The 25,072-nt window shown below is 41.0% G+C and overlaps 1 protein-coding gene across 1 annotated transcript in view; it reads left to right on the top strand.

Moving 5' to 3' along the window:
* Positions 1–25,072, top strand: part of LOC122808706 (complement C1s subcomponent-like) — a 453,323-nt gene that overhangs the window by 46,692 nt on the left and 381,559 nt on the right. The window contains exon 4 of the mRNA XM_044079695.1: positions 3,991–4,122. Within this exon, the coding sequence (XP_043935630.1) occupies positions 3,991–4,122 (132 nt within the window). The remainder of the gene's footprint in view (positions 1–3,990; positions 4,123–25,072) is intronic.

Raw genomic sequence — 25,072 nt, 5'->3', positions numbered from 1 at the left:
TTTTACACATACTCTGTCATGATGTATTTGTATACCCTCAAGATAAAAATGCATTTCTAATAATAAATGATGCCGACCTGCAGTACTCAAAAACTATATTCTACAGTGAGTAAATTGCAAAAAACCAAAAGTAACTGCAGTACAATATATTCTTAAACTCTTGATGACAATTTATGATTTCCCTTTCAAGCTAATGTGATAAGCACTGATAAAAGAAATGCAAACTGTGGCCTTCTGATAGTGAAGTGATAAGGTGTCTGCCTGTGTTGCCTCTGACACAGATTTGAGTGATAACAAGGGACTGTGGGGGTGGGTTTGAAGGGCTGCAGCATGAGGAAATGTTTTGATACATTTTTTTTAAGAATGAGGACTTTTACCTTTAACAAAAATGAAGAACCTTACAAAAATATATAATCCACTAACAACAAAACTGGATGAACTAATCTTATCAAACAAAATATATATTGAACATGTGACTGCCACCATGAAGAATATGTTTTTTTTACAGTTGAAAAAACCCCTCTGCAACTATATCATTTGGATGGCTCTGCTCCCCACTCCATTATTTTCACCATCAAGAAAGTGTTTTTTCACAGAAGGGCAATTTCCTCTGAATCTGTCCCATTTGAGTAACTTTGTCCCATACTCCCTTCTGTATCTATATCTATATCTATATCTATATCCATATTTATATCTATGTGTGTGTGTGTGTGTGTGTGTGTGTGTGTGTGTGTGTGTGTGTGTGTGTGTGTGTACATACAGTTCCAAAGTGCATTGGATAAATTAAAGAAATATTAGAGTTTGAGGAGCTTGGATTGAGGAAACTGTACTACAGGAGCTACCATTCATCAAATTGTCGATCTTTTACATAATAGTTCTTTTGGATAGCAGTGGGATCTGCTGGCACATAAGTATATGTTGACTTGCTTGCACTTGATTTTCACAGCAGGGCATGCACATGCAGGCAGATAATGCTTTTGTCATTGGCCTCACTTTCATAATACACCTGCAAAGTATGGTATGCCATAACATGAAAAATCTTTAATTGTAGTGTGATGCCTTCTAGGATTTTTGTTGCCTAAACTTTCCTAGAAAATATTAAGTAACTGCTTAGCACTGAGTGAACTGCTGGAATTTGAAGTTACTTGTGTATTATAAAGCAGATTTCATAGCTTGTAAGTCCATATAATAGAATGATAAAGTCTCTGTATATTTTCTTCTCTGAAGTAAGCTTTATCACTCACTAGATGTGCATAGACAGTTACCCTTTAATCATTCTTCCCAGATTTAATATATCACAATCTATTTTTTGTGGCAGACTGGCATCCTGTCCGTGTTTAAATTCTCTGTCTTATTCCCCAGTAAGTGCCAGTATAGCATATGGCTCCTTCACTCTGCTAACAGAGAAAACAAATTTGATTATCAAAAGGGCAGAAGAAGGCAAACTTTCACCCTTCTGAAATGTGAACATAATGGGAAAAAGTGAGCCCAAAATATTTTAAAAACTGCATCAAACTCCTGTCCAGGATATGAAGTTTGAAAGTATCCTTACAAAAACAGAGCATGCATGCACAGTTCCCAAAATGAAGAGACAAAATGCTTTAATTGCAGTCTTTCTTGCCTTTTGTGCAATCTCAGCATGTGCACTATAAAGCCATCTCCAGTTGTACAAGATGGGAAATAAATACATTAGAGATACAATCTTATTTAAAAAGGAAAGTACTTTCTTTTTCATTTTTTTTTTCAAATGGTAGCACTGCATATTACCAATAATCGACTCCTGTGTGTACAAATGACTAAATAGTATTATCATTAGAATGATGGCTTGGGTGGTGTAGCGGTTAGCATTGTCGCCTCACAGCAAGAGGCTCTCCGGTTCAATCTTCGGCTGGAGTATCTTCTGTTTGGAGTCTGCATGTCCTCACTGTGGTCTTGTGGGTTTCCTCCTGGTGCTCCGGTTTCTCCCAAAGACATGCTGCAAGTGGATTGGACATGCTAAATTTGGCCCTAGGTATGAATGTGTGCATGTGTGTGCCTTCTGTTGAAGGTTGGGTTCCGGGCTGGCAACTCGACACCATAAAAACTCCACTGCCAATCATGAGTGGACAAGGTGATCCGCTGTGGCAACCCCTAACCGGGAAAAGCCAAAAGAGAAAGAGAGTTTTATCATTAGGACGAGCCGATGCCAGCTATAGATAAGCCCAGGATTGCCAACAGCCATTTATAAAGTATTGCTAAAACAGAAACATCAACTACTTCAAAGAATTTACAAAGACATTTTGCTTCAACAATAAAATTAGGTAATGTACATACTGTTTACATATTTCTAGTGCAAGGGCTGTTTGTGAATAATTTAGATGTACCCCTCTTGGTTAATGCCAAGCTGGGTAACTTATTACTAAAATTAAATAATTAACAGGAAAGAGAATAGGTAGTTTGCAATACAACAGATTTCCAAACTATGGAAAATGTACTACGTTTTTAAAACGCTTGTGTTTATGTTTTATAAATCAGATGATTTTATGGTTGGTAAGAAATACAGACATGTAGTTGTATCAATCAAACTTATAGGTAGATAGGTCACAAACTAAATATTTAAAACAACTAATGTTTGAGTCTTTACTAGCACATCGATGGAAAAAGAAGCTAACATTTTCAATATTGCTTTGCCTGTCACTGCCCCAGAATAAAGTAGGTGAATTAAGGTCTCCTAATACTGTAGTTCAATGAGGATGAATAGAGTTGTAGCATGTCTCTAAAATATCTCAAACTGCTGGTCATATAGATCTGAACATATGCCTTTCTGTTTAAGGCTATAATATGAAAATTCCTGAATATATCATTCAACTTTACTCCACAAACGCCACTATGCATAGTTCACTCAAGTCAGATTTACATCTAGAATCTGAGAGTATTTCTTAATTATATCGCAGTTCGTTCTGGAGTTCAGTTTTTCTAGTAATGATTATATTAATCAACAGATCTTCACGTTACTCTTTCTCAGCCCTACTCCTAAAAATACCCACTTTTGATGGGTTTTGTTTAGTCAAACATAAGCCAAAATAAAATGATGTTCCTAATGCATGTAGTACCTGACAGTGTTATCTGATATGTGCATCACTGTCTTGTGGTTTTTGTTTAGCCTTATATGTGCATCACTGTCTTGTGGTTTTTGTTTAGTCTGATATGTGCATCACTGTCTTGTGGTTTTTGTTTAGTCTGATATGTGCATCACTGTCTTGTGGTTTTTGTTTAGTCTGATATGTGCATCACTGTCTTGTGGTTTTTGTTTAGTCTGATATGTGCATCACTGTCTTGTCTATAACTTCTTGTACTTTTTTATAATGTATCTTACCTTGTAAGAGTTTATTTCAAATATTTACAAGTCAACTTCAGTTGTTATGGATTAGTTAATTAATCATCATATAAATTATGTGAATAGTAATGTTTGTATGAATGCAGTATTTTCCTTTGAGGATACCAAATGCAAAGTGATTAAGTTATAAGTGCAAGCGAGGAACAGGCATAAATACAGAACAATTAATCACCAATATGTAGTGGTGAAATGAAGAATAACATACACATACATGTTTTTTTATTTGCCATTTGAAGAAGCTGTTAAGATGATGACCAGTTTCTTATAGCTTACCTATTCTGTCTTATTTCTATTTTGTCCACATATATGTTAACTTCTCACCTTGCTCTACATTTGCCTTCTTTATCATGTACCTAGCTATGATGCATTTTTGTATGACTGCATTATTTTAGAATTTTCTATAACTGTATTATTTTATTTTAATCCTGTCCACTTCTATTCCATTCTGTTTCCTATTCTTTTCATTCTGTCCTCTACTCTCCTTTCCTTTCGTCAGTCCTTCCTTATTATTTTCCTCTCTGCCTCCCATCCTGCCTTTACTTCTGTATCCATTTATTTCAGTAAATGTTTAATTCATTGAAAAGTGATGTGTGTTTCTTTTCTCCATACCGAAGACATAAATGAATGTGAAGATTCCTACAATGGAGAAGAAGCCTGTACTCATTACTGCAGCAATTACATCGGGGGCTTCGTCTGTACTTGTCGTCCTGGATACTTTCTTCAGGAGGACCGCAGAACATGTGGAGGTAATATTTATTTTTAACAAAGAGAGTAATATAGATATAGTAAAATAAAAAAGATATACTGCACATTATAATGTAGCGATATCTTAAGAGGTCATACATAATAATAAAAATTCATTACCATCTTTAGTAAAAGTAGACAATTGTAAGTTTTTTGGTTACTTCTTGCAACCAATTTAGCCATATCTGATAAATGCCTAGCTCATACAGGCCCAGTAAAGAAATACAAATTGATGAAGCTTATAATCCAGACAAAAGAATTTATTTTACTTATTTTAATTTTAGTTTATTTATGTTTGTTAACCTGATAGGCGGCCTAATCCTTGGGCCCTTTTTGGCAATTACCCAGTGCAAAAAATAATTATACAGAATTTATTTAGAATTACAAAACAATACAGTCATCGTAACACACAGGTAGTTTTGCAAGTATTTACTATGGTATGAAAATAATGAGATTAGTAGCCTGTTACGGTTCTAGTAAATTAGGTCTAAACAAACACCAACTGTACACTAAGCTATTCTGTATGAGGCAAAATATTAGGCCCAAGCATGTAGTAATTCGAGGATAGGGAGGAGTGGTAGAGGTGAAATACCTAGAGAGAAAATAAATAAATAAATAAAAAGAACAAACATTGACTTTGTACTTTTAACATATTTACAGTATCTGATATGGCCAGGGTGCTCTCCATAGCTTTGAACCAGGTTTCTGTGACTGCACAAATGTCAGCTTCTTCCAGGGTTAAGAATGCTTGCAATGAGTGCAGTTTCATGTTTAGACTGCTAGTGTTTAGCAGCATGGCCTTTAATTTATGTTCAGATCACATTTTCATCTTGGTAGTGTTGGCCTCATGGCATTGCCTAAAAAGGCACTATGGGGAAACAAGAGCCTTTGTCAGGAGCCTAAAGCCCAAGACAGACAGATACATGCCATCTCTGGCAAAACATTGTGGCTTGTATTGATACAAACTAAACTGAAACTGAAAGGGAACTTTAGTCAAATCCATCAGACTTGGTTCATACAGGTAACCATTTCTTGGGATGCATTGTTCATTTCGGATTTAAAATTAACATTGCTACAAATAAATAAATAAATAAATATATACATACAAATACTTCATAGTATAGCATGAAAACATTTCTGAATATTTTAAATGCAATTTATTTTTTATGCAAATATTATAGTTGTTAACATTAAACATGTTAATATTCTGCATTGATATCTATTAGTAGAAATCCCTACTGCAAAAAGTTATAGGTTGATTCTTTACAAATACTGTATAGTAAGACTATATTATTCAAAAATATGAAGGATGACATTTAGAGTTATGCTTGCAATTTATTAATTCATTGTGGATTATATTAGATGATCAAATCTTAAAGAACAGTTATAATAATATAGCAATAACCCACGCCTGGGTGTGGGTAATGCTGGATTTACCCACGGTTGGCGTGGTTTCGCCCTCGGGACCAAACAAAGCCAACCGTGGGTAAATCCAGCATTACCCACACCTAGAAGTGGGTTATTACTATTATACCATGACATTATTTAAGAAAAGAAACTATTACTTTTCTTAAATAATGGCATAGTATAATGCCTGTTTACTGCCCTTCCGCAGATGTCTGGCATCCGCGGCAGTTCTGATATACTGCACGCCTGCGCAGTACATCAGAGCTGTGGGCAAAAGCAATGGAGAATGCAAGATCTCCGTTGCTTTTTATTAGCTATGTTAAATGGGTTTAACATAGCGAGACAGCTTTAAAATAAGCAACGGAGATGTCAGTTGCTTATTTTAAAACTGTCTCGCTATGTTAAACCCATTCAACATAACGAAACAGTAAAAAAAGCAACAGAGATCTTGCTTTCTCCGTTGCTTTTTTTTAAAACCTGTCTCGCTATGTTAAATGGGTTTAGCATAGCGAGACAGCTTTAAAATAAGCAACGGAGATCTCCGTTGCTTATTTCAAAGCTGTCTTGCTATGTTAAACCCATTTAGCATAGGGAGACAGTGTTTTAAAAGTAGAGTTATACTAATGGAAAAAAGTCCGGGCGACCGGACCTTTTTCCATTAGTATAACTCGATTTACAATGTGCACGCTGGCCAATCAGCGTGCACGTTTTGGGGGGGGGTCATGGTATAATATATACCATAGAATGTTTGCATCTGTAGTCTTAGACCTGTAAATTCCACTTCTATATAATCTCACTTTTATCAAGATTATGTTAAATGCATAAAAATGTTAGATGTGATTCAGTAGACTTATAGGGTATCCAGTGTAGTTGTATGGATATTCATCTCATCTCATGAGTGCAAAGCCACCTCTCATTTTTATGAGCATATTTCCACAACCTATATGATATTGATGCTATTATAGATTGGACATATACTGTATATCCATATCTGATTTATCCAGAAAGTGTTCTTCTGGAAGATTTAATTCATTCATTTATACCAGAAAACTATAATGTATTTAAGGAAAAAGAAAAAAATATATATTGGGGTAAACATCTTTTAATACATTCTGCCTGCCTGTAAGGAGGAAAAATGCACATATGTATAAAATATGACTAATTTTACAGATAATTGAACACATTTTGCATTTACAGTATACTGCTAGTAAAATGATTGATTTATATACATTTGTTTGTTATGGAATTCTAAAAAACAGCCTTTTCCTGACATTTTTTCTCATTAAAATATAGGATATGACAGCAACTTTTGCTCTTATAGCATCTTTTTTGTTTGTTATAAACTCATTAATATTTTTTCATTTCAATTTATATTTTTACTTTTTTACTTTCTTTGCCAGTTCTAATTACAGCCTATAATTAGAAAAGGACAACCATAAGGTATTCTTGTGCTAAAAACATAGGGCAGCACCTGCAATTGCAGCCTCATAGTGCCATGTTCTCAGGTTTGATTCCTGGCTTAGGTTCTTTCTGTGCAGAGTGTTCTTATCCTCCCTCTATCTAACATACAGTGAATAGGTACTGCAACACAATCCCAGAATGCACCAGCTATGATTATAACTAGCCTTAATCTTTTTATTGTACATAAACTTATCAACATCAAGATTATACTAGCAATGCTTAAAGTATACAATATATACTTATGTAATATACTATATGGTCAGCTGTAGTGTTAATAATAGCGTATTATGATAATAAGAACTGTTGATGAAAAATAAATATATCTGCCACCACTTGGCAAAGGAAATGGTACCAACTATAGCTACTGTATATCTATATCTATATCTATGTCTGTGTCTATGTCTAGCCTATGTCTATATCTATCTGTCTATTTACTGCAAAAGTATGACTGCAATGATGCTAGACTCACACAGGATATTCATGGAATTTTAGAAAAAATACAACTGAGTGGAAAATGATAGTGTGTAGAAGTGTTATGTTTTAAATAAAAGCAAAAAGAATATAGAAATGAGAGATATATGTGTTCTCTGACCATAACAATGTCATTATGTGTTTGAGACATGGATGCCTAGAAATTCATTCTTGAGGTGAATCTTGGGATCCATATCAAGAACACATAATAAGCGGTTACGGGTGATGCAGTGCATGCAGTTTTATCTATTCCCTGTAGTACCTGTTGCAAAAAAAAAAAGCCAAAGTGCTTTATCGGCTTTGAAGTCAGTAAAGCACTTAGCAAGTATTGCCACATAGACAGCAAGTAACAGAAAGTCAGAAACAGTTTCTAAATACTGCCCTAATTCAAATAAATTACTTACAGACTGACATCTGTAAACTTACATGGTCTTTGGAAGAGAGAGATATTCAAGGATCACTGGAATCAAAGAACATCCCTTTCTTTATACCTGATGGTACAGCACTTAGGGAGTATGAAGCAAATGTACACACCTCTGGAATTGCTGTTATGGTTGAGTCTCTTGCTGCAGAAGAACATAGCAGTTTTATCTTTTTTCCAATTTTGGAGTGTAATTGTTGTACTCCATGCACTACTTAACAAGTTATAAACACTGACAGTCATAAGTTAAATCTACTTTCTCACCCTGTTATAATATAGCCATAGATAATTCTCTCTTCAGTTTCTGGTTCAAGTGTGAACTTAACATATTGAATGTATATGTCTGCATGTACTGCATGTGTTAAGAAGTGTGTTGACTCTGAACTGTTATATCTTATTATGAGCTTATACTATGTACTGTCTGATATTTACTATTGTTATTCTGCCTAATTTGTATTTAAATACCATTGTTTTTATGTGCTCAATCATGTATATAAATGGAGCTTTTCTCCCCGGGCCTCCACTGAAAATGGATGTGTCCAGTCAGACTTTCCCGGTTAACAAATGTAAAATAAATAAATAAAATGTGTGTATAATTTACTTTTACTGCATACAATTTTGAACATTTGTTTCAGTGTTTCAGAGTCCTATTATAAACAACAGAAGAAAAAGCAGAACAGGAACAGGAGGAAGAATTAAAAATAACAGTGCTGAGAGGAGATCGTGTAGACATCTCCACCAGTGACTAATTTTAGACAATTGGTAGAAGGAGAATGAGGGAGTAGAAGTATGGCAGTGGAAGCAATTGTATTAAGAACATGATAGATGCTTTATGGTAAGTGTGACTGTTTATCCATTATGAGAGGTTCTTAAGATGGCAGTGAGGCTCTAGTTGCAGCTTTATGAGACTATCCAGATACAAGAGAGCATTTATAAAGCCATAATTACTTCAAGTGGAGATGAAGCTGGCATTTAAGTAGTTGAGTGCTGTCTATTTGCCTCAGTATAAGGGTGATTTTATTCTATAACTTTGTTGTGTAGAATAGGAACATTCCATCAGTGCAGTGTGATTTTGTAGATTGGAGCAGAAGTTTGCTCTTGGAGTGGCAAGCTTTATGGGGTGTACATTTTCAAACAAAAATAGGTAAGGAAGGGCATTTTTGGGGTGAACAATCTGTAGAAATGCCTTTACTACTACCACAAAAAAAAATCTTCAACACATGAACTCATTCAAGAAATGGTTCCACTGCACTCACATTCTAAGATGTATTAATAACCCTAGGAACAATAGCTACACTCATACCCGGAAATGGTCCTTGCTGTATTACCGCTAACTTAACATATAAATTTAGACCATAGCAATTACAGAATATTCTATATCAGTGATCATGGCAAGTCACCTGAACTGTGCATAGATGGAGGGTGCAATTATTTTCTATCCCCTCTCTCTCACAGTGATGCCTAAAATAAACCACAACCAACATCAAGCAATACTCTGGCAAAGGCGTAATGTTTGAGCAAACTACTTTTATAGTAAACTCTCAGTTAACCGGAACTCAAGCAACCAAAACCAAAAAAAAATCAAGGAAATACAGTACAGCATGAAGAATTCAGTTTTTCATGTGTTGCACTTTCTGCTTCCACCCCCACAGAAGCATACCTTATTTTTTTAGCTGCAATGCATCATGCCTGCTTACATACACCTAGAAGGATATCACACTTTGTTTTCTGTATCTAAATTACATAAATATTATAAGAAACAGAATAAGCAACTGAACTACTACAAGAATAAGCTTTTATATAGGCAAGAAATCTAAGTTCTATCCTGTGTACTGACCGTGGGTATGTGTCGGCCTGTAAAATGTGATGTGTGTACCAAACATGTCCCACTTTGGCCAATTGAAAAGGTTACAACCCTACCATCGACTGTGGGGAGGCGTTGTCCACTACAGTCAGATATGTGTACGGAATATATCCCATCTTGGACATAGGAAAAGGTGGCATCCTACCAATGAGTACAACAGGCCGCCAAAATCCGGAAGTCAGCTGTACAAGCTGAACTTGTCAGGATGTGTCACAGTTGAACGGGTAGTACCCGGGTATACCAAACATGTAATGAAAGTGAAGTATGGGCGTGTACCTATGTGCGTGAGTTATAGCATGTGGAAAGCAAACATGGCAGAGTAGTCCACACAACCATACAGGTACCAGACACATGTAGGGTATTCAGTGTGTTACTCTGGCCGTGTCATGGGCCAACAACCAAAGCAGTGATGTATGGGGTGTGAGGAATCTGTGTGTGTGGGGTGGATGGGTAATGGTACAATCCTCCAAGGCGATACTGTGTCGTATGCAGAATATGTGAACTGGAGGTGTATGAGGGAGCAGCGGGTGAAGCTGAAAGAAACACAAACACATGTATAAACAGCTGAAATACAAGCAGACAGGCCATACTGTAGAACACAATCACACAAACAGATGAATATTGAAATGTGCGATACAAATGTATAGATATGTCACCGGCACATACCCACAGATTGGTCCTGATGGAACTGGCCATAACAAATGCAACACACCTGGATGGAACTGGCCATAACAAATGCAACACACCTGGATGCATAATGGACTACCCAGCATCCCCTCCACATCACACAACCCTCTCCTGTACCTGAACGTCCACCAAATTCAGCCGTACTTGGCCTACTGGTTTGGTGCAGCCACAGCTACACTAGTGACAACTATGCATATGTAGCAGGTAGTGTCACTCTAGGCGGTTGCAGGATTGCACACGACCTCAACTCATTTTCGTAACTCCAAAACAATATTCGGTATTCCTCTTGTTGTGGATCGGTACAATTTTTGGATATCCCTCATGGGATACGTAACCTGTGTAAACATTAGAACAGAAGACACGAAGTCCAGTCCTGTAGATATCTGAACAGAAGTTGTAATGTGCATTAGAGGAGCACGACACTGTCCAGCCCTAAGTGGTCATGCATAACCTACTACCCAGGATCAAACACTTGCTCGTGATGCATGTGTCCCGACACAAATAAGCGGAAATATATTGCACACATTCGCATAGTGGCAAATGGTATAAGGATGATGAAGGCACTGACATAAACAGGATAACCCTGATCTACTGTGTGAGGGACACTTAATGTGTGTGTAGGTGTGACCAACCATACCTGTCAACCTCTGAGAGCAAGATATCTGGACAAAGCCATGAATAAAAGTGGGACAAAGGCCCAAAAGTATGGGCAATTTGTAAAGATTGTTCTTAGAAACTTAGAAAGTTGATAGAAAAACATTTTGTACATTGGCATTAATTTCCTGAAGAGTATGAAGTCTGAAACTCAACTGCCTGTCATTATGTTCTGACTTCAGTCTTTAATGACTAGCTACTGATTTGCCAGAAAACAACAGTGTATTACAGAGGTCCGTACATATTTACAGTAACAAACCTTCACATTTGTTTACTGTACTACTGCATACCTGTAGTTAAGTCATGTCCAAAATAATAATCCTCATATGAAATGCATACAGGAAATAGTCAAATGTGAATGGGAAAACCCCTCACCGTGGATTATGTATTGTAACCACCCCCACTCATATTATGTATTGCCAACATAAAAAGCTGCTGACAGGTGCCGAAAGACCTGTGTCTGTAACTTGGTCAGGGCAGTTCCGTTCACCAGGCGATCACCACATGAACACCCTGACAATCAAAGACTTGTATGTGCCAGGACTATAAGCCTTGGAGTTCTGCATATCCTTGGAGTGATTAAATATGCAGCTTGGGTCCAGAGCAGTAGGGAATAGGGAATGTGTAATATGTAGTACCGCGTTTTTCCCAGCAGGAGAATGGATGCCTGTGTTGTAAGTGAAACGGTGAGGCGTATGTTAATGTAGCTATGTACTATGGGTATGCATATAAATGAGTCAGAACACCATAGTATAGTGGTTACAGCATCTGGCCAACGTGAATGCAGTCCTGGGTCAACTACGACTACCGCACATATGAGCTAATGAATGAATGTGTGCTGTAAAAACTTAAATATGTAAAGGTGAACGTGTGTTTCGCATATGTCCGTTAACCGGATTACAGATATTGTACTGGTATCATCACAATTAAGAAAGCCCACATAAGCACAAAGACTTAGTAAACATATGTAACCCGCAATAAGGATATGCAAGTGCGCCTGCGCATGTGTAATCCGCTCACAGCATAGCAAATGAATGCTGTTTTCTACACGTTTATTTATATATTTATATATGGATATATATATTTGTGTAAAGATATATATCCACAGACTTAAACTAAATAAATATATGAAATAAAGAATGTAGAAACATATATATATATATATATATATATATATATATATATATATATATACACACACACAATTACATTAATCGATATATACATAACAAACATATAAACATTTGTCCTTGTAGATATAACACATGTACATAAATAGGTTACGTCATAGTTATTATGGATAGACATACAGACATGCAAGAAAGGTAAATACACAGTTGCTTTCCAAACCATTGCCCGGAAAGTACCAGTGTGCCAAATCTGCAAGTTCTACTCTTTAAACATGGATATAGGTGTCCTTTGCAGGACTCCAAAAATTGGCCCACTACAGGCACTGTCCTATAATGATTGAAGCAAAGGAAATTACATTTGCAGCTACAATATAGCTGTACATGCAACAGTAGCTTGTGCAAGGGTAATAACACATGGGTTGACAGAATGTATGACATATCGGATACACAGAGAGTGGATAGTGCTTAGAAGTGTCTTCATACTTTATTATCGCTCACATTAAATATGTCTTATGACTACTGTGGAGGGGTGTCAGGTATGGGAATCATGGGTATGCAATAATGGGCCTAGGTTCACAGGTGTTGGTTGGCACAGATGTATTAGGTCCACCCCATAGGAGTGATTAATATTCCTATGTGGGTATAGCACATGCCTATACCTTCCAAAAATGAAGAACCCATCTACTGGATATTGTGTAAACCATTGGGGGAAGACGTAGGGACTTATATCAGTGTCATGTAAGCGATTATCATGGACGTACATGCGTACGAATAAGATGGTAACCATACCTCTCAACCTTTCAGAATAAGACATCTGGACAAAGGCATATTTAAATAAGTACAAATAGGGACTATTTTAAATATTCCTCTGACAAAGTTAGAACGTTGATAGAATAATGGATAATTCATTAGTATGAATGTTTTGAGGGTTATTAGTTATAAACTACTAATGTCTGTCATTATTATCTAACCTCACAGTCCTTAATGACCTGCCACTAATTTACCAGAAAGGCACAATATTATGGAGAAAGGAACAACATTATAAGTCTAAGTGCGGGACATTTACCCAAAATGTGTACAGTTGAGAGGTATGAAGGTAACCCTGTCCTAAATAAATGTACAGAACTAGTGATATCAGGTGGACAGGTGTGAAGAAAGACGTGATGACAAATGACAAAACATGTATAAGTCAAAAGCATGAACCTCGATAAATGTGAATGAATACTTAATGCCCTGTGATAGTCAATGTGGAAGGTTAATAGAAACAAAATAAATGTGTCCCTCAGGGTGTTATGCAGTGTCCCCGATACAGTGTTCAGTCTCCCACACTCGCATGTGAGTTCTGCCACTGACGGAAAGTGCAAATACCGGCGAACACATAAAGAAGATGATAGCATAATATGTTTTGATTAGCACCTGCTGGCTTTTGTGAGGAACACAACACTCTTGGCGGGTGTGTCCTGCAAAAGGAATGTAATGGCATCTGGCCTATGATTTCTTCTTGTGTGTAGTGGTGTAATAAAATGATATATTTTGTATCAAAAACAGATACATGTTGTAGGAAACAGTATTATCGACTATACTACTACAAGAAAAATCTGAAGGTATGAAAAGCGCTGAAGTAGTCAGTTTAGTACTGACTGCAGGTATGTGTTGACATGTCAAATGTCATAGCTGTATATATAGTACCTATAGGGCTGTCACCATTACAAATGATGAAAGTGGGAGCTGCTTTGTAGAAATGTCAGACGTAGCAGATCAAAACATACCTACAGCCATGCATACTCCACAAATAGACATATTAGCACACAGCAAAGCTTAGGCCAGGAGTCATGGAGCCTTGGCCGGCGTGTACGAGTAGAGGAAGAGTAGAGCAAGGCAAGATGTCTGCCGAGCTATTCAGCAATATCCTGTAGGGGCATGTAAGACATCCCCTAAAACGAACGTTGCACGGACAATGTTAGGATATGCAAATTACCCCATTTGTAGGTGAAAGCTATGCAAATGATGTAAATCTGTGATAAATGAAACAGTAAGCTGTCCGTGCAAGAGTAGAGTTATGTGCGGAAATGTACTCGGATGTTAACCGAGTTACGTTCTGCAAGTAGCTAAATGGAGCAATTTCAGCTGAAAATAAAGGATGAATTCCGTTGAAGAAGCATGCCAATGGCCAAATATAAGGCCAGTGGCATATTTTTCCATTGGAAATTAATAAAACTCTATTTGTCCTCCCCCGATCTCCGGTGTGTAAGCATAGCGCAGCGGCGCGAAAACGCGCTGTGCTTTTAAAACAAGAAAAATATTTAAAATACACATAAAAATTGTAATTTTAGTTAACAGGTAGTTCGCCACACAGATAAATGGCAAGCTGAAGACAAGATGGCTACTGAGTACTGGTTGCTATGTGTGGAAGCACTCTGTCAGAGATGTAACCAAGCATTAGTAGGCAATCCGATGCAATTGAGGCTGAGGATAGTGAATTGCAATTTGTCACGCCATATGGGCCAAGCCACTACAGTGGAAGAGTAGGTTAAGTGGACTATCAGAGTAGAAGATAGGTGACATCATGAGTGTGTATGTATAAAACACTGTTATCCTATCGGAGCAATGTGTCACATGTTTGCTGTCAGTTATTCATCAGTGGAAGAGGTGTGTTATGATTTATCTTAGGTACAGTCAGGAAACTGATGGTGTACACCATGGATATCACTGAAGTTTCTTGCAAACCTGCTGACAGGGTGTTCGCGCCTGTGAGTGCCTGTAAGCCTGAGTCAGCCTGTGTGCGTGCGTTGAAGAATGAGTAAGCTAGTGTAAGAATGTTGAAGCCCGTGTAATGTTGTGTAAGCCAGTGTACGCATTTGTAAGCATGTATAAATCTGTACTACACACATCACACACTCTGAAACACATGCTACCAATACTACACACGTCAGTCAAATGGCACATGGATGGATAATAAATCTTCAGAATCAACAGTGCTGTAAACTATACTACATTGATGGTCATAGCTGCAATGCATCATGCCTGCTTACATACACCTAGAAGGATATCACACTTTGTGTTAACAACATTTTAACATTAATACAGTGCTATAAAGCCACCCTGTGCATCAGCACCATGTTATTCTGTTCCTGCATCAGTGTTACACATTACAGGTGGTGGCAAAGGTGTGATCATATGCACAGGGTATGGTGTTTCTTTTCCAGAGCCTGTCATTGAGCCATCCAATCAACATGTAAGTATGTGTGTGTGTGAGGGACAACAGTGTTTGCATGGCCCAATGTTGATGCAATGTGTTTGTGCATGTGTTAGCCCTAGCTGTATGTTTCATGTGTGTGTGTCTGCATGTACACAGTTTCAGCATGTGTCAGCCATATACAGGAGGTTGTGGGACAGTCACAGACCGTACCTGCCAGGCTGTACAGATCACCATTACTGGCCATGGACACCCCTCCATGCATTCAACACTATTCCAGTCCTGCACCTGTCAATGTATACACATACATTCTTGGGATCTGTATCACAACCTGTGAATAAACGGGAGTCAGTAATGTTAACCTGATTTGCATAGTAGTGTCAGTTAATACATAGTTATATGAGCCATACTCATCCTCCAAAGTAATAACCACTGCTGACTGTTGCTGAGATGAGCACACGACCGTTTAAAGGTGCTGTACTATCATTGTTGTCAATGCCCCTTGTAATACCCAGCAACAAAATAACCGGTCACTACACAACTATAACCCAGGATCACTACAGCACACAGTATGTGGACTATCACAGAGCCATAGCAGATTTGCATGCATCAAAGGTGTTCACGTACAGATAATGCAGCACATTCAATAGTGCTAATATCCACATACATATCAATATCTATCTACATTACAGATATATAAATAGATATACACACACACACGCACACACACACACACACACACACACACTTGGCAGGTTTGGGATCAGAACACAGACCTAACTACCTTATCACACTACAGCATTACGCATGTACAGAATGCGCTATCGTGATTACTAAATCACAGTATTCAAACAGGCATACGTCTAGCTTGCTGGCATCAGCATCAAAGGCAAAGACGCCGTACGGATTCTATGGAGAGTGAATAGTGTAAAAGCAATGTACTGTTGTCAAGCAGTGGGAAACTCTCACACACACATATGTGGCAGGATTGGAACACACTACAGCAGAGGCATACTTCTAGGCTCCCAGGCAGCTGGAAACACACACACAGGCACACACTTGGCAGGGCTGGGGAGTCAAACATACAACTAACTACCTTATCACACTACAGCATTACGCATTTACAGAATGTGCTACCGAGATTACTGAACACAGCGCTCCCAGAGGCATACTTCTAGGTGGGTGACATCATCCGCAAAGGCAAAGATGCCGATAGGGAATGTATGTGGTGTGAGGCATCTAAAAGCATTACCGTGTCCCCAGGCAGCTGGAAACACACACACAGGCATGACTGGGAGTTGAACATACAACTAACTACCTTATCACACTACAGCAATACGCATTTACAGAACGTGCTACCGAGATTACTGAACACAGAACTCCCAGAGGCATACTTCTAGATAGGTGACATCATCCGCAAAGGCAAAGACGCCGATAGGGAATGTATGTGGTGTGAGGCATCTAAAAGCATTACCGCTTCCCCAGGCAGCTGGAAACACACACACAGGCACACACTTGGCAGGGCTGGGAGTCAAACATACACCTAACTACCTTATCACACTACAGCAATATGCATTTACAGAATGCGCTACCAAGATTACTGAACAGAGCACTGCCAGAGGCATACTTCTAGGTGGGTGACATCATCCGCAAAGGCAAAGATGCCGATAAGGAATGTATGGGGTGTGAGGCATCTAAAAGCATTACCGTGTCCCCAGGCAGCTGGAAACACACACACACACACACACACACACACACACACACACACACACACACACACACACACACACACACATACACAGGCACACACTTGACAGGGGTGGGAGTCGAACATATACCTAACTACCTTATCACACTACAGCATTACGCATTTACAGAATGCACTACCGAGATTACTGAACACAGCACTCCCAGAGGCATACTTCTAGGTGGGTGACATCTTCCGCAAAGGCAAGGACGCCAATAGGGAATGTATAGAGAGTGAGCAGTCTGAAAGCATATTACTGTCCCAAGGTAGATGTAGACAAACACACAGCAGCGGTGTGATTGGGGCAACTAAATATCTACGGAGCACTACAACAACACTACATAGATATGGGACGCACCACAGACAGTACACCTTGAAAGACAGTCAGCCAGTGTGTTCAATGTAGGCATCCATCGTGACGTTGAAAATGGACATCTGTTGCCTGGATGTCCACCATCGCTATACAGGATGTCAATGGCCATGCCCATACACAGAGGCACATCACCGACACAAGGTGTCACTGGCCATGCCCACATGCTTAGTATCACACATCCATTTGGAATGTACTGTGTGTCCATCTACACAATGGCGTAATGGGCATGCTCACACACTTAGCAGTTGTAAAGGGCTGTCTTGCATGCACACGGATACTAAACATGGAAGGGCACAGTATGGTATTACTGTCCCCACGTACATGAAGGCCACTCACATGCATTGACCAGTACACACTCAGGAGCCATCACAGATGTCTCAGGTGCAGATCACAGAGGTACACACCGCGGTCTACAATGTAGCCCTCAGACATCACCATGTCGTTGGACCAGTAATACATCAACACAACACCGTGTGACTCATGACCAGTGGACTGTACATAGGTGGTATAGCAACTGTGCAGACTACACATGTACCAACATAGTTTCATCATGTGTTATGCATTACAATGATACCACTGTACATAACCAGGTCGGCTTTACACATAACAGGGGCCCTGGGTCTTACACAGCTGTGACAGATGACTGTTGCTGTACACCAACGAACACACATGTTTGGATATGTCATACATGTAATTGCAGTGGATATGTGCATGGACCACACACACAACACATATGTACATAGCATAGCTTTTGCTGTCCTCTGTGCAGACAAGTGGCTACAGCAATCATACACACGCAAATGGAAGGTGGGTCCATGGCTGTTGAATGCCAACAGTACATGAGGTAGCAATGTTGACTGAGGACACATTCCCTCTGTACTAGTTACCCATGACACCCATCATATCATACAACAGTCGATGTGTTATGTATGTCAACACACATGTCCACCGATTGCAATGCATACAAACATGGCTACATGACAGGCATGTAGGACCAACACACATGTGCAAACTGTAGTGTGCATGCAGCTGCCATGCATGTGCATTAGCTGATGTAAGTAACTCATCTGTGCCTAACTACAACATGCAGTTGCAATGCAGCCCCATCATTGACACATGTATATGGTGACATACTGACAGTACGGTATAATGTACATCAGGTATGGATAGATGTGTGTACGTAAAGTGGTGATCCACCTGTGTAAATGAATGTTCACCGGGTACGGCTCACAGGTGTGTTACACGCCATCATACCATTACATGTGCAAACAGTACGCTATGTAACTGTTACCTGACAGTGAAGACATAAAACCTACACAGCGGTTAGGTGTTACCGACTGTATGTCACTCGACACCTGTAACACTTACATCCTCCCGTGTGCATATAGCAGCACAATTGCCAGACATAGCGTTGGTAGACATAATGCGACCAATACTGCTGCATGTCTGTCAGACATATCATCACATAGCAGGTGTATCATTCACAGTACTGCCATGTGTGTTTGCATGTGTGACCATATATGCCACATATGGTGGGGAATACATCCCAATTGTGACACACCACTGTACACTGTTGTAGACATCTGTACATACTGCAGTGTGGAAAGCATGATGTAGGCAGGTGTGGTGTGTGTATCACACACATCAGCTATCCATGTGTGTATGACAGTTGTGGTCTCCACAGTGTGTGTGTGTGTGTGTGTGTGTGTGTGTGTGTGTGTGTGTGTGTGTGTGTGTGTGTGTGTGTATGGCTGTCTGGTGCATAGAGTGAGGGTGTATGCTACCATACAGAACACACAGGATCCCTACCCCTCATGGTGATGCAGTCTACTACCCTGTTGATGCCATCAGTCTCAGCCATACTGGCTACCTGTACATATCCCTTCTTTGTGTCGCATCATGTGGGTGCACAGTACTGTGAGGGTGATGGCCACATAGGCAAGTGTCCTCACCTCAACACTATGGGGTGTGTGTTATAGTGTTGTTGACCCCATGAGTGTGGGCATGTTCCTGTACTGTGACAGGGTATTACAGCTACACAGTGAGGCCTCATGCTATCAAGTGGCCTCTAACATTATCATTGTCCAGACCACTGTGTACAACCCCTGCACCATGTCAACATAGCTGTGATGTGAGCTGGTATGGATGTAACGTCTCTAGCCACTGTAGCCTATTAAACTGCATGCAGGCTGCTGGATCAGTATATGTGTGGACATCTGTGTTATGTTAGACTTTCCAGCTGTCTGGTTGAGGCTACGTATAGCATGCTGAGATTGCCATACGTGCCTGTGAGTACTCCAGAGTTACACATGGGAGACTGCAAACACTGCTATCTGTAGGCACATGCAAGTAGACCATAAGGAGGGAACCAGGGCATCATTACCAACATGCTGTTACTGTTGTTACTGGGACAAATACTGTGAACATATAACAATGCATGCTACACCTGTACTACATGGTTGTGCACATATAACAATGCATGCTACACCTGTACTACATGGTATGTCTGGTGCGTGTCAACAGTACACAACTAATGTAATATACACGTCTCTCACCATTCATACATAACTAACATAATATACACTTCCCTCACTAGTCGTACACAACTAATGTAATATACACATCTCACTATTCTGTTCACCCTGTGCATCAGACCATTTGAGCATGTCCCTGCACCGATGGTGTGGATGACAGGGATGTGGCACAGGCTTCATCATATGCACAGGGTGATAATGTGTGCCAGGGGCATAGGCTGCACCAATGGGTGACATCATGTGTGTGGGTAAGGGCCGGTGATATGATTGGACATGTCTGTTCAGTATGCATGTGGGTGTTGTGGTGCCCTACAGATGTGTTTGCTGTGTGCATGTATGTGTGCACACAGTTCTGCCTTTTGTGAGGCCTACACAGGGGTATTATTGACAGCTCCAGACTGTACAGACCAGGTTGTACAGCTCACTGTGTCCAGCCACGGCCAAGTGACCTGTGCCTGCCAGGGGTTGCACGGGCACTACCAGGCGGAGGTACAGATTGGCTACTGTCTGACGACACATGTCCACTGGAACCGTGTCCCCACTGGGAATGTCCAGGGCCACGTTCACGTGGCCTGCTGTGTCCTGGTGTGGACAGCGCAGCACCAGCTGCACTGCTACTGCTACCGGCACTATGGGAGCGGACATGTGAGATGGCACACTCACGTCGACCTGCACTAGGTGGTGTAGCTGGCCTACGTCCACGTGGCCTATGCCTCACTTCTACCAGATGTTCCAGCAAAGACAGCTCACGCTCGTGGATTGCCATGCCATGGTCAAGGATTCTGACCATGTCACCCAATTGCCTGTCCAGGATATCAGCAATCTGCTGTTGAGCATTTGCCAATGCCTGGATGTTGTCATTTAGGGTACGGATAGCAGCCCTCTGCAACCTCTGCCCTTCTCTGTTCTGCTGTTCAGCACATGCCTGTGCCGCCATTACAATCTGGAACATGCGTCTGGTGATACCAGCTGCTGCTCTCTGTCCTGCAGGTGCATGTCTGACAGAGGTCCTCCTACGAGCAGCACCAGCCACATGCCTGTGTGGCACATCTCCAGACATTACACTGATACCATGGTCTGGAGACACACCTTCTGTAGCCATCACACGTTCCTGTTCCACACTAACAGACGCTGATTGTCCTTCCTCTATGGCCACTGGTAATGCGATATGTGTTGGCAGCAAACTGTGTGCAGGAAAGAGGGGGACATAGCTGGGATGGCAACCATTGGCACAGATTCAGCCCCTAACAACCCTGCCTGTACCTCATGAATATGTTCATCACTGCTAGTATCTGTGGGGACACTAACATCAGATGGACCGCAGGAGGGTAACGCACCTACATCACCTGTGAATGCAAAGAAAGACTCTAAATTACAATAGACACACACACACACACACACACACACACACACACACACACACACACACACACACACACACACACACACACACACACACACACACACACACACACACACAGACACACACACACAGACACACACACACACACAGACACACACACACACACACACACACACACAGACACACACACAGACACACACAGACACACACACACACACACACACACACACACACACACACACACACACACACAGACACACACACACACACACACACACACACACACACACAGACACACACACACAGACACACACACACACACACACACACACACACACACACACACACACACACACACACACACACACACACACACACACACACACACACACACACACACACACACAGACATACACACACACCATGCATATGATTTGACAGACGGCATGCAGCATGCCTGTGATACAGCAGACGGCATGCAGCTCAGACATTAATAGTGTTAGTAAGCATACCCCCTGGGGTGCACAATACAGCAAGCAGGTGTCATATCAGTAGCCATGCAGTTCACACAATCATGGTAGTATGCATGCATCCCCGTGATACACCATGTGGACCAGAACAGGATAACAGTACACACTGCTGACGTGACCTTGACATGTAATCTGCTGACGTGTGCATTAACATGCATACATGTCTGACACAATGGTGTCCTGACATGTACAGCGTCGTAATGGCCATCACATTGTGGTGTTGTCTGTATGCCCTACAGATAGAATGCATGTTTAGCAAATGTGCATGTGCATGGAAGGGTAGTGTGAGCCATCTACATTGCTCTACAGTGTGAAGTACAGACGCTGTGCCATTTCATGGCATCATGAGGCATCTATATTGCTATACAGTGCATAATATGTACTCATTGCATAGCCATAACTGCATGCATACCCATGACATAACTGTGGATTGTGACCCACGATGCTGAGGTGTATACACACCAACCATGCTGTGTCATGTGACAGGTCACTGGAGGACCTACAGATGACACCACTGCACAACTACAGAGTCTTAGCTGCCTGGCAAACATGTCCACACATAGCGGACTTGTCAATTCACCATGTCCAACATGACATTGCTGTACCACACACATGAGGTCCACAGCTAACGGTGATGTCCTACAACAGCAAGGGAAATGTACACTATCTGTGGCCTGATGTGGTGTCAATGTCTGTGGAAGCTGTAGAGGTGACTACTGTCATACTATGACACAGGCGCAATGTTCAACACATCTTATATGGTAGACATCAGTGACACCTCTACTGGCTGTGCGCAGGCTTTTAGGATGTCCAGTGTACCACATCAACTGTATAATTGGTCAACTGAGGCTATAATTGGACCATGTGTGGACAATGTGAAACAGGGTGTATATACATCACATCTACTGTGTGGCTACGTATCTCTGGCCATCCCGCATGGCCATGTGTGCACATGTGTTGGACAAATGTGTGTAATGGCCATCTATCACACATGTCTGTGTTGTCCCATATGACATACACCCATAGATGTCAGATATGTCACCATCCACAGGGCTATGCAGACAACAGGTTGTATGTGGGGTATGGGTTATGGGATAGTGTGACATTATTGCAGCCAATACACTACGTGTCTGGGACATGTCAGATGGCACATCACTATGTGTGCACCCATTGCAGGGGCATATAACACAATGGTGACTCCTGTGAGCTGCCCATATCACAGCTCACTGTGTGGTACTGTTTGCGTACCACACGTGTTGTTCCAATGTATAGCACATATGCCTCCATTGTAGAACACCTCCATCGTTGTATGCACAGCTGACCACACATGTAGCGATGACAAATACTCTGGTTTCATGTCGGTGTATCATTTTGTTTGTATATATTGCACATGGGTGGCCTGTGTGAATGGTGGGTGATGTGACCTGTATATCGTGAATGGAATTAACATCAAGTGTACAAGTGTTAACTGGCCACATGGCGAATAGATCTATGCTTTTACATGCCTGATACTGATGACAGTCTCACCTGCAATGGACTCATGTTTGTGCGGCACGCCAGAGGCACCTGTATAGGGGTGACACAGCAGTATGAACATTATCCATGACTGTATGACAGCCACACAGTGCACTGTGCATGTTTTACATTCGCCTGTACACTAATATATAGTATGCACATGTGTGCATACACAGGGTAGCAAACTGTAGTATGCAGCATGTGTGTCCACATACCATACATATGTTGTTAAATTACATAATGTACAGTGACACATGCACGTAAATGGGATATAGTAGCCATATGTGCAGTACTGACTTACCAGGAAACTCCAGGCTCATTGGTTGGGAGACACCCACCTCCATGATGGCAGCTAGTGTTTGTGGATGCTGTTCTGAGGGTGTCCCCAGACTGGCCAGTAACTCCTCAGTGTGTGCGAGTGGGGGCTGGGTTGGTGGCCCACCACCTGTTCCACCTTGTTCCCTGGAGACTGCAATGGCACGCTGTTTTGCATGTCATATCACGTCCATGCAGTGTCTGCGCACCTGCTGGTTGCTGCGGTTATGGCCACCCACATCGTTCACCCTCCTGCGAAGATCCTGCCATAGGTTGTCCCGCTGCTGGGCATGCTGTGGCACATGGCTGAACAACACGTCGTAGTTCTCATGGAGGTACAGGATGAGGACATCATCCTCCTGGTGGCTGTATGCTGGAATGCGTGTACGAGGCATTATCTGTAAGACATAATTATGGTGACAGGTCACAGTTTCAGAGATGTACAGAGATACTGCTGCACATACAGTTCTATGACATCTAGTACGTCTGCACTGTTTTTTTGCAAATCATCATGACACTGACACAACTGACATGTTTGTGTCACACACATGTAACACCCGTTATGCATTGGATATCATCACCATATATGTGTGTCACCTCATTACAGTGTTCATACTCTGTGTGAATGCTGTCTTGATGTGAGCATGTCTGTTTGCCTGCACTGGTGTTCTTACCTATCTGCACATGCCTGGATGTGTCCACGGTAATGCTGTTGACCTTGATGCTGTGTATATGTCACATATCAACACAGACACGGTCTTAATGGACTTGAGCAGTGACAATGCACACATATGCATGGAAACCTGTGCATGCATGTGTTTTGCCATATACATCTACATAGCACTGTATAGCTGTTCAACATCCTGCCATGGATCGCCTGTGTTGCACATGTGATAGACATGGGACAATGGCTAGTCGGACGTCATTCGCAGGGATGGTTATCAACCATAGCATGTACAGGCAAGATTTCCTAGCTGTAACCGACAGCCATTATGCCACCGCAAGGTGCATCAGTGCCACATTACTGATCCAGACAGTTGATACTACATTTACCATGTGGCCATCACACAATGTATGACTGGGATGACATGTGCAGCTTTGATGGACAGGGTTGCATGGTATAGCAGGAGTATGTCACATGTATGGCACAGGGATCTGTCCAGCATGTGGCGATCCTAGTATTAGGATGGTGGCTGTCCATGACGTATGTCTTTCAGATCAGGATATGGACATGTAGCATGTCCATCATCATGGTGTAGCAAATGTCTTTATGCAAGGTAGACA

The sequence above is a fragment of the Protopterus annectens genome, chromosome 8.part0 (assembly GCF_019279795.1).
Source record: "Protopterus annectens isolate FY-2018-M chromosome 8.part0, PAN1.0, whole genome shotgun sequence".
Taxonomy (NCBI): Eukaryota; Metazoa; Chordata; order Ceratodontiformes; family Protopteridae; genus Protopterus; species Protopterus annectens.
This window is presented reverse-complemented; position numbering and strand designations above follow the sequence as displayed.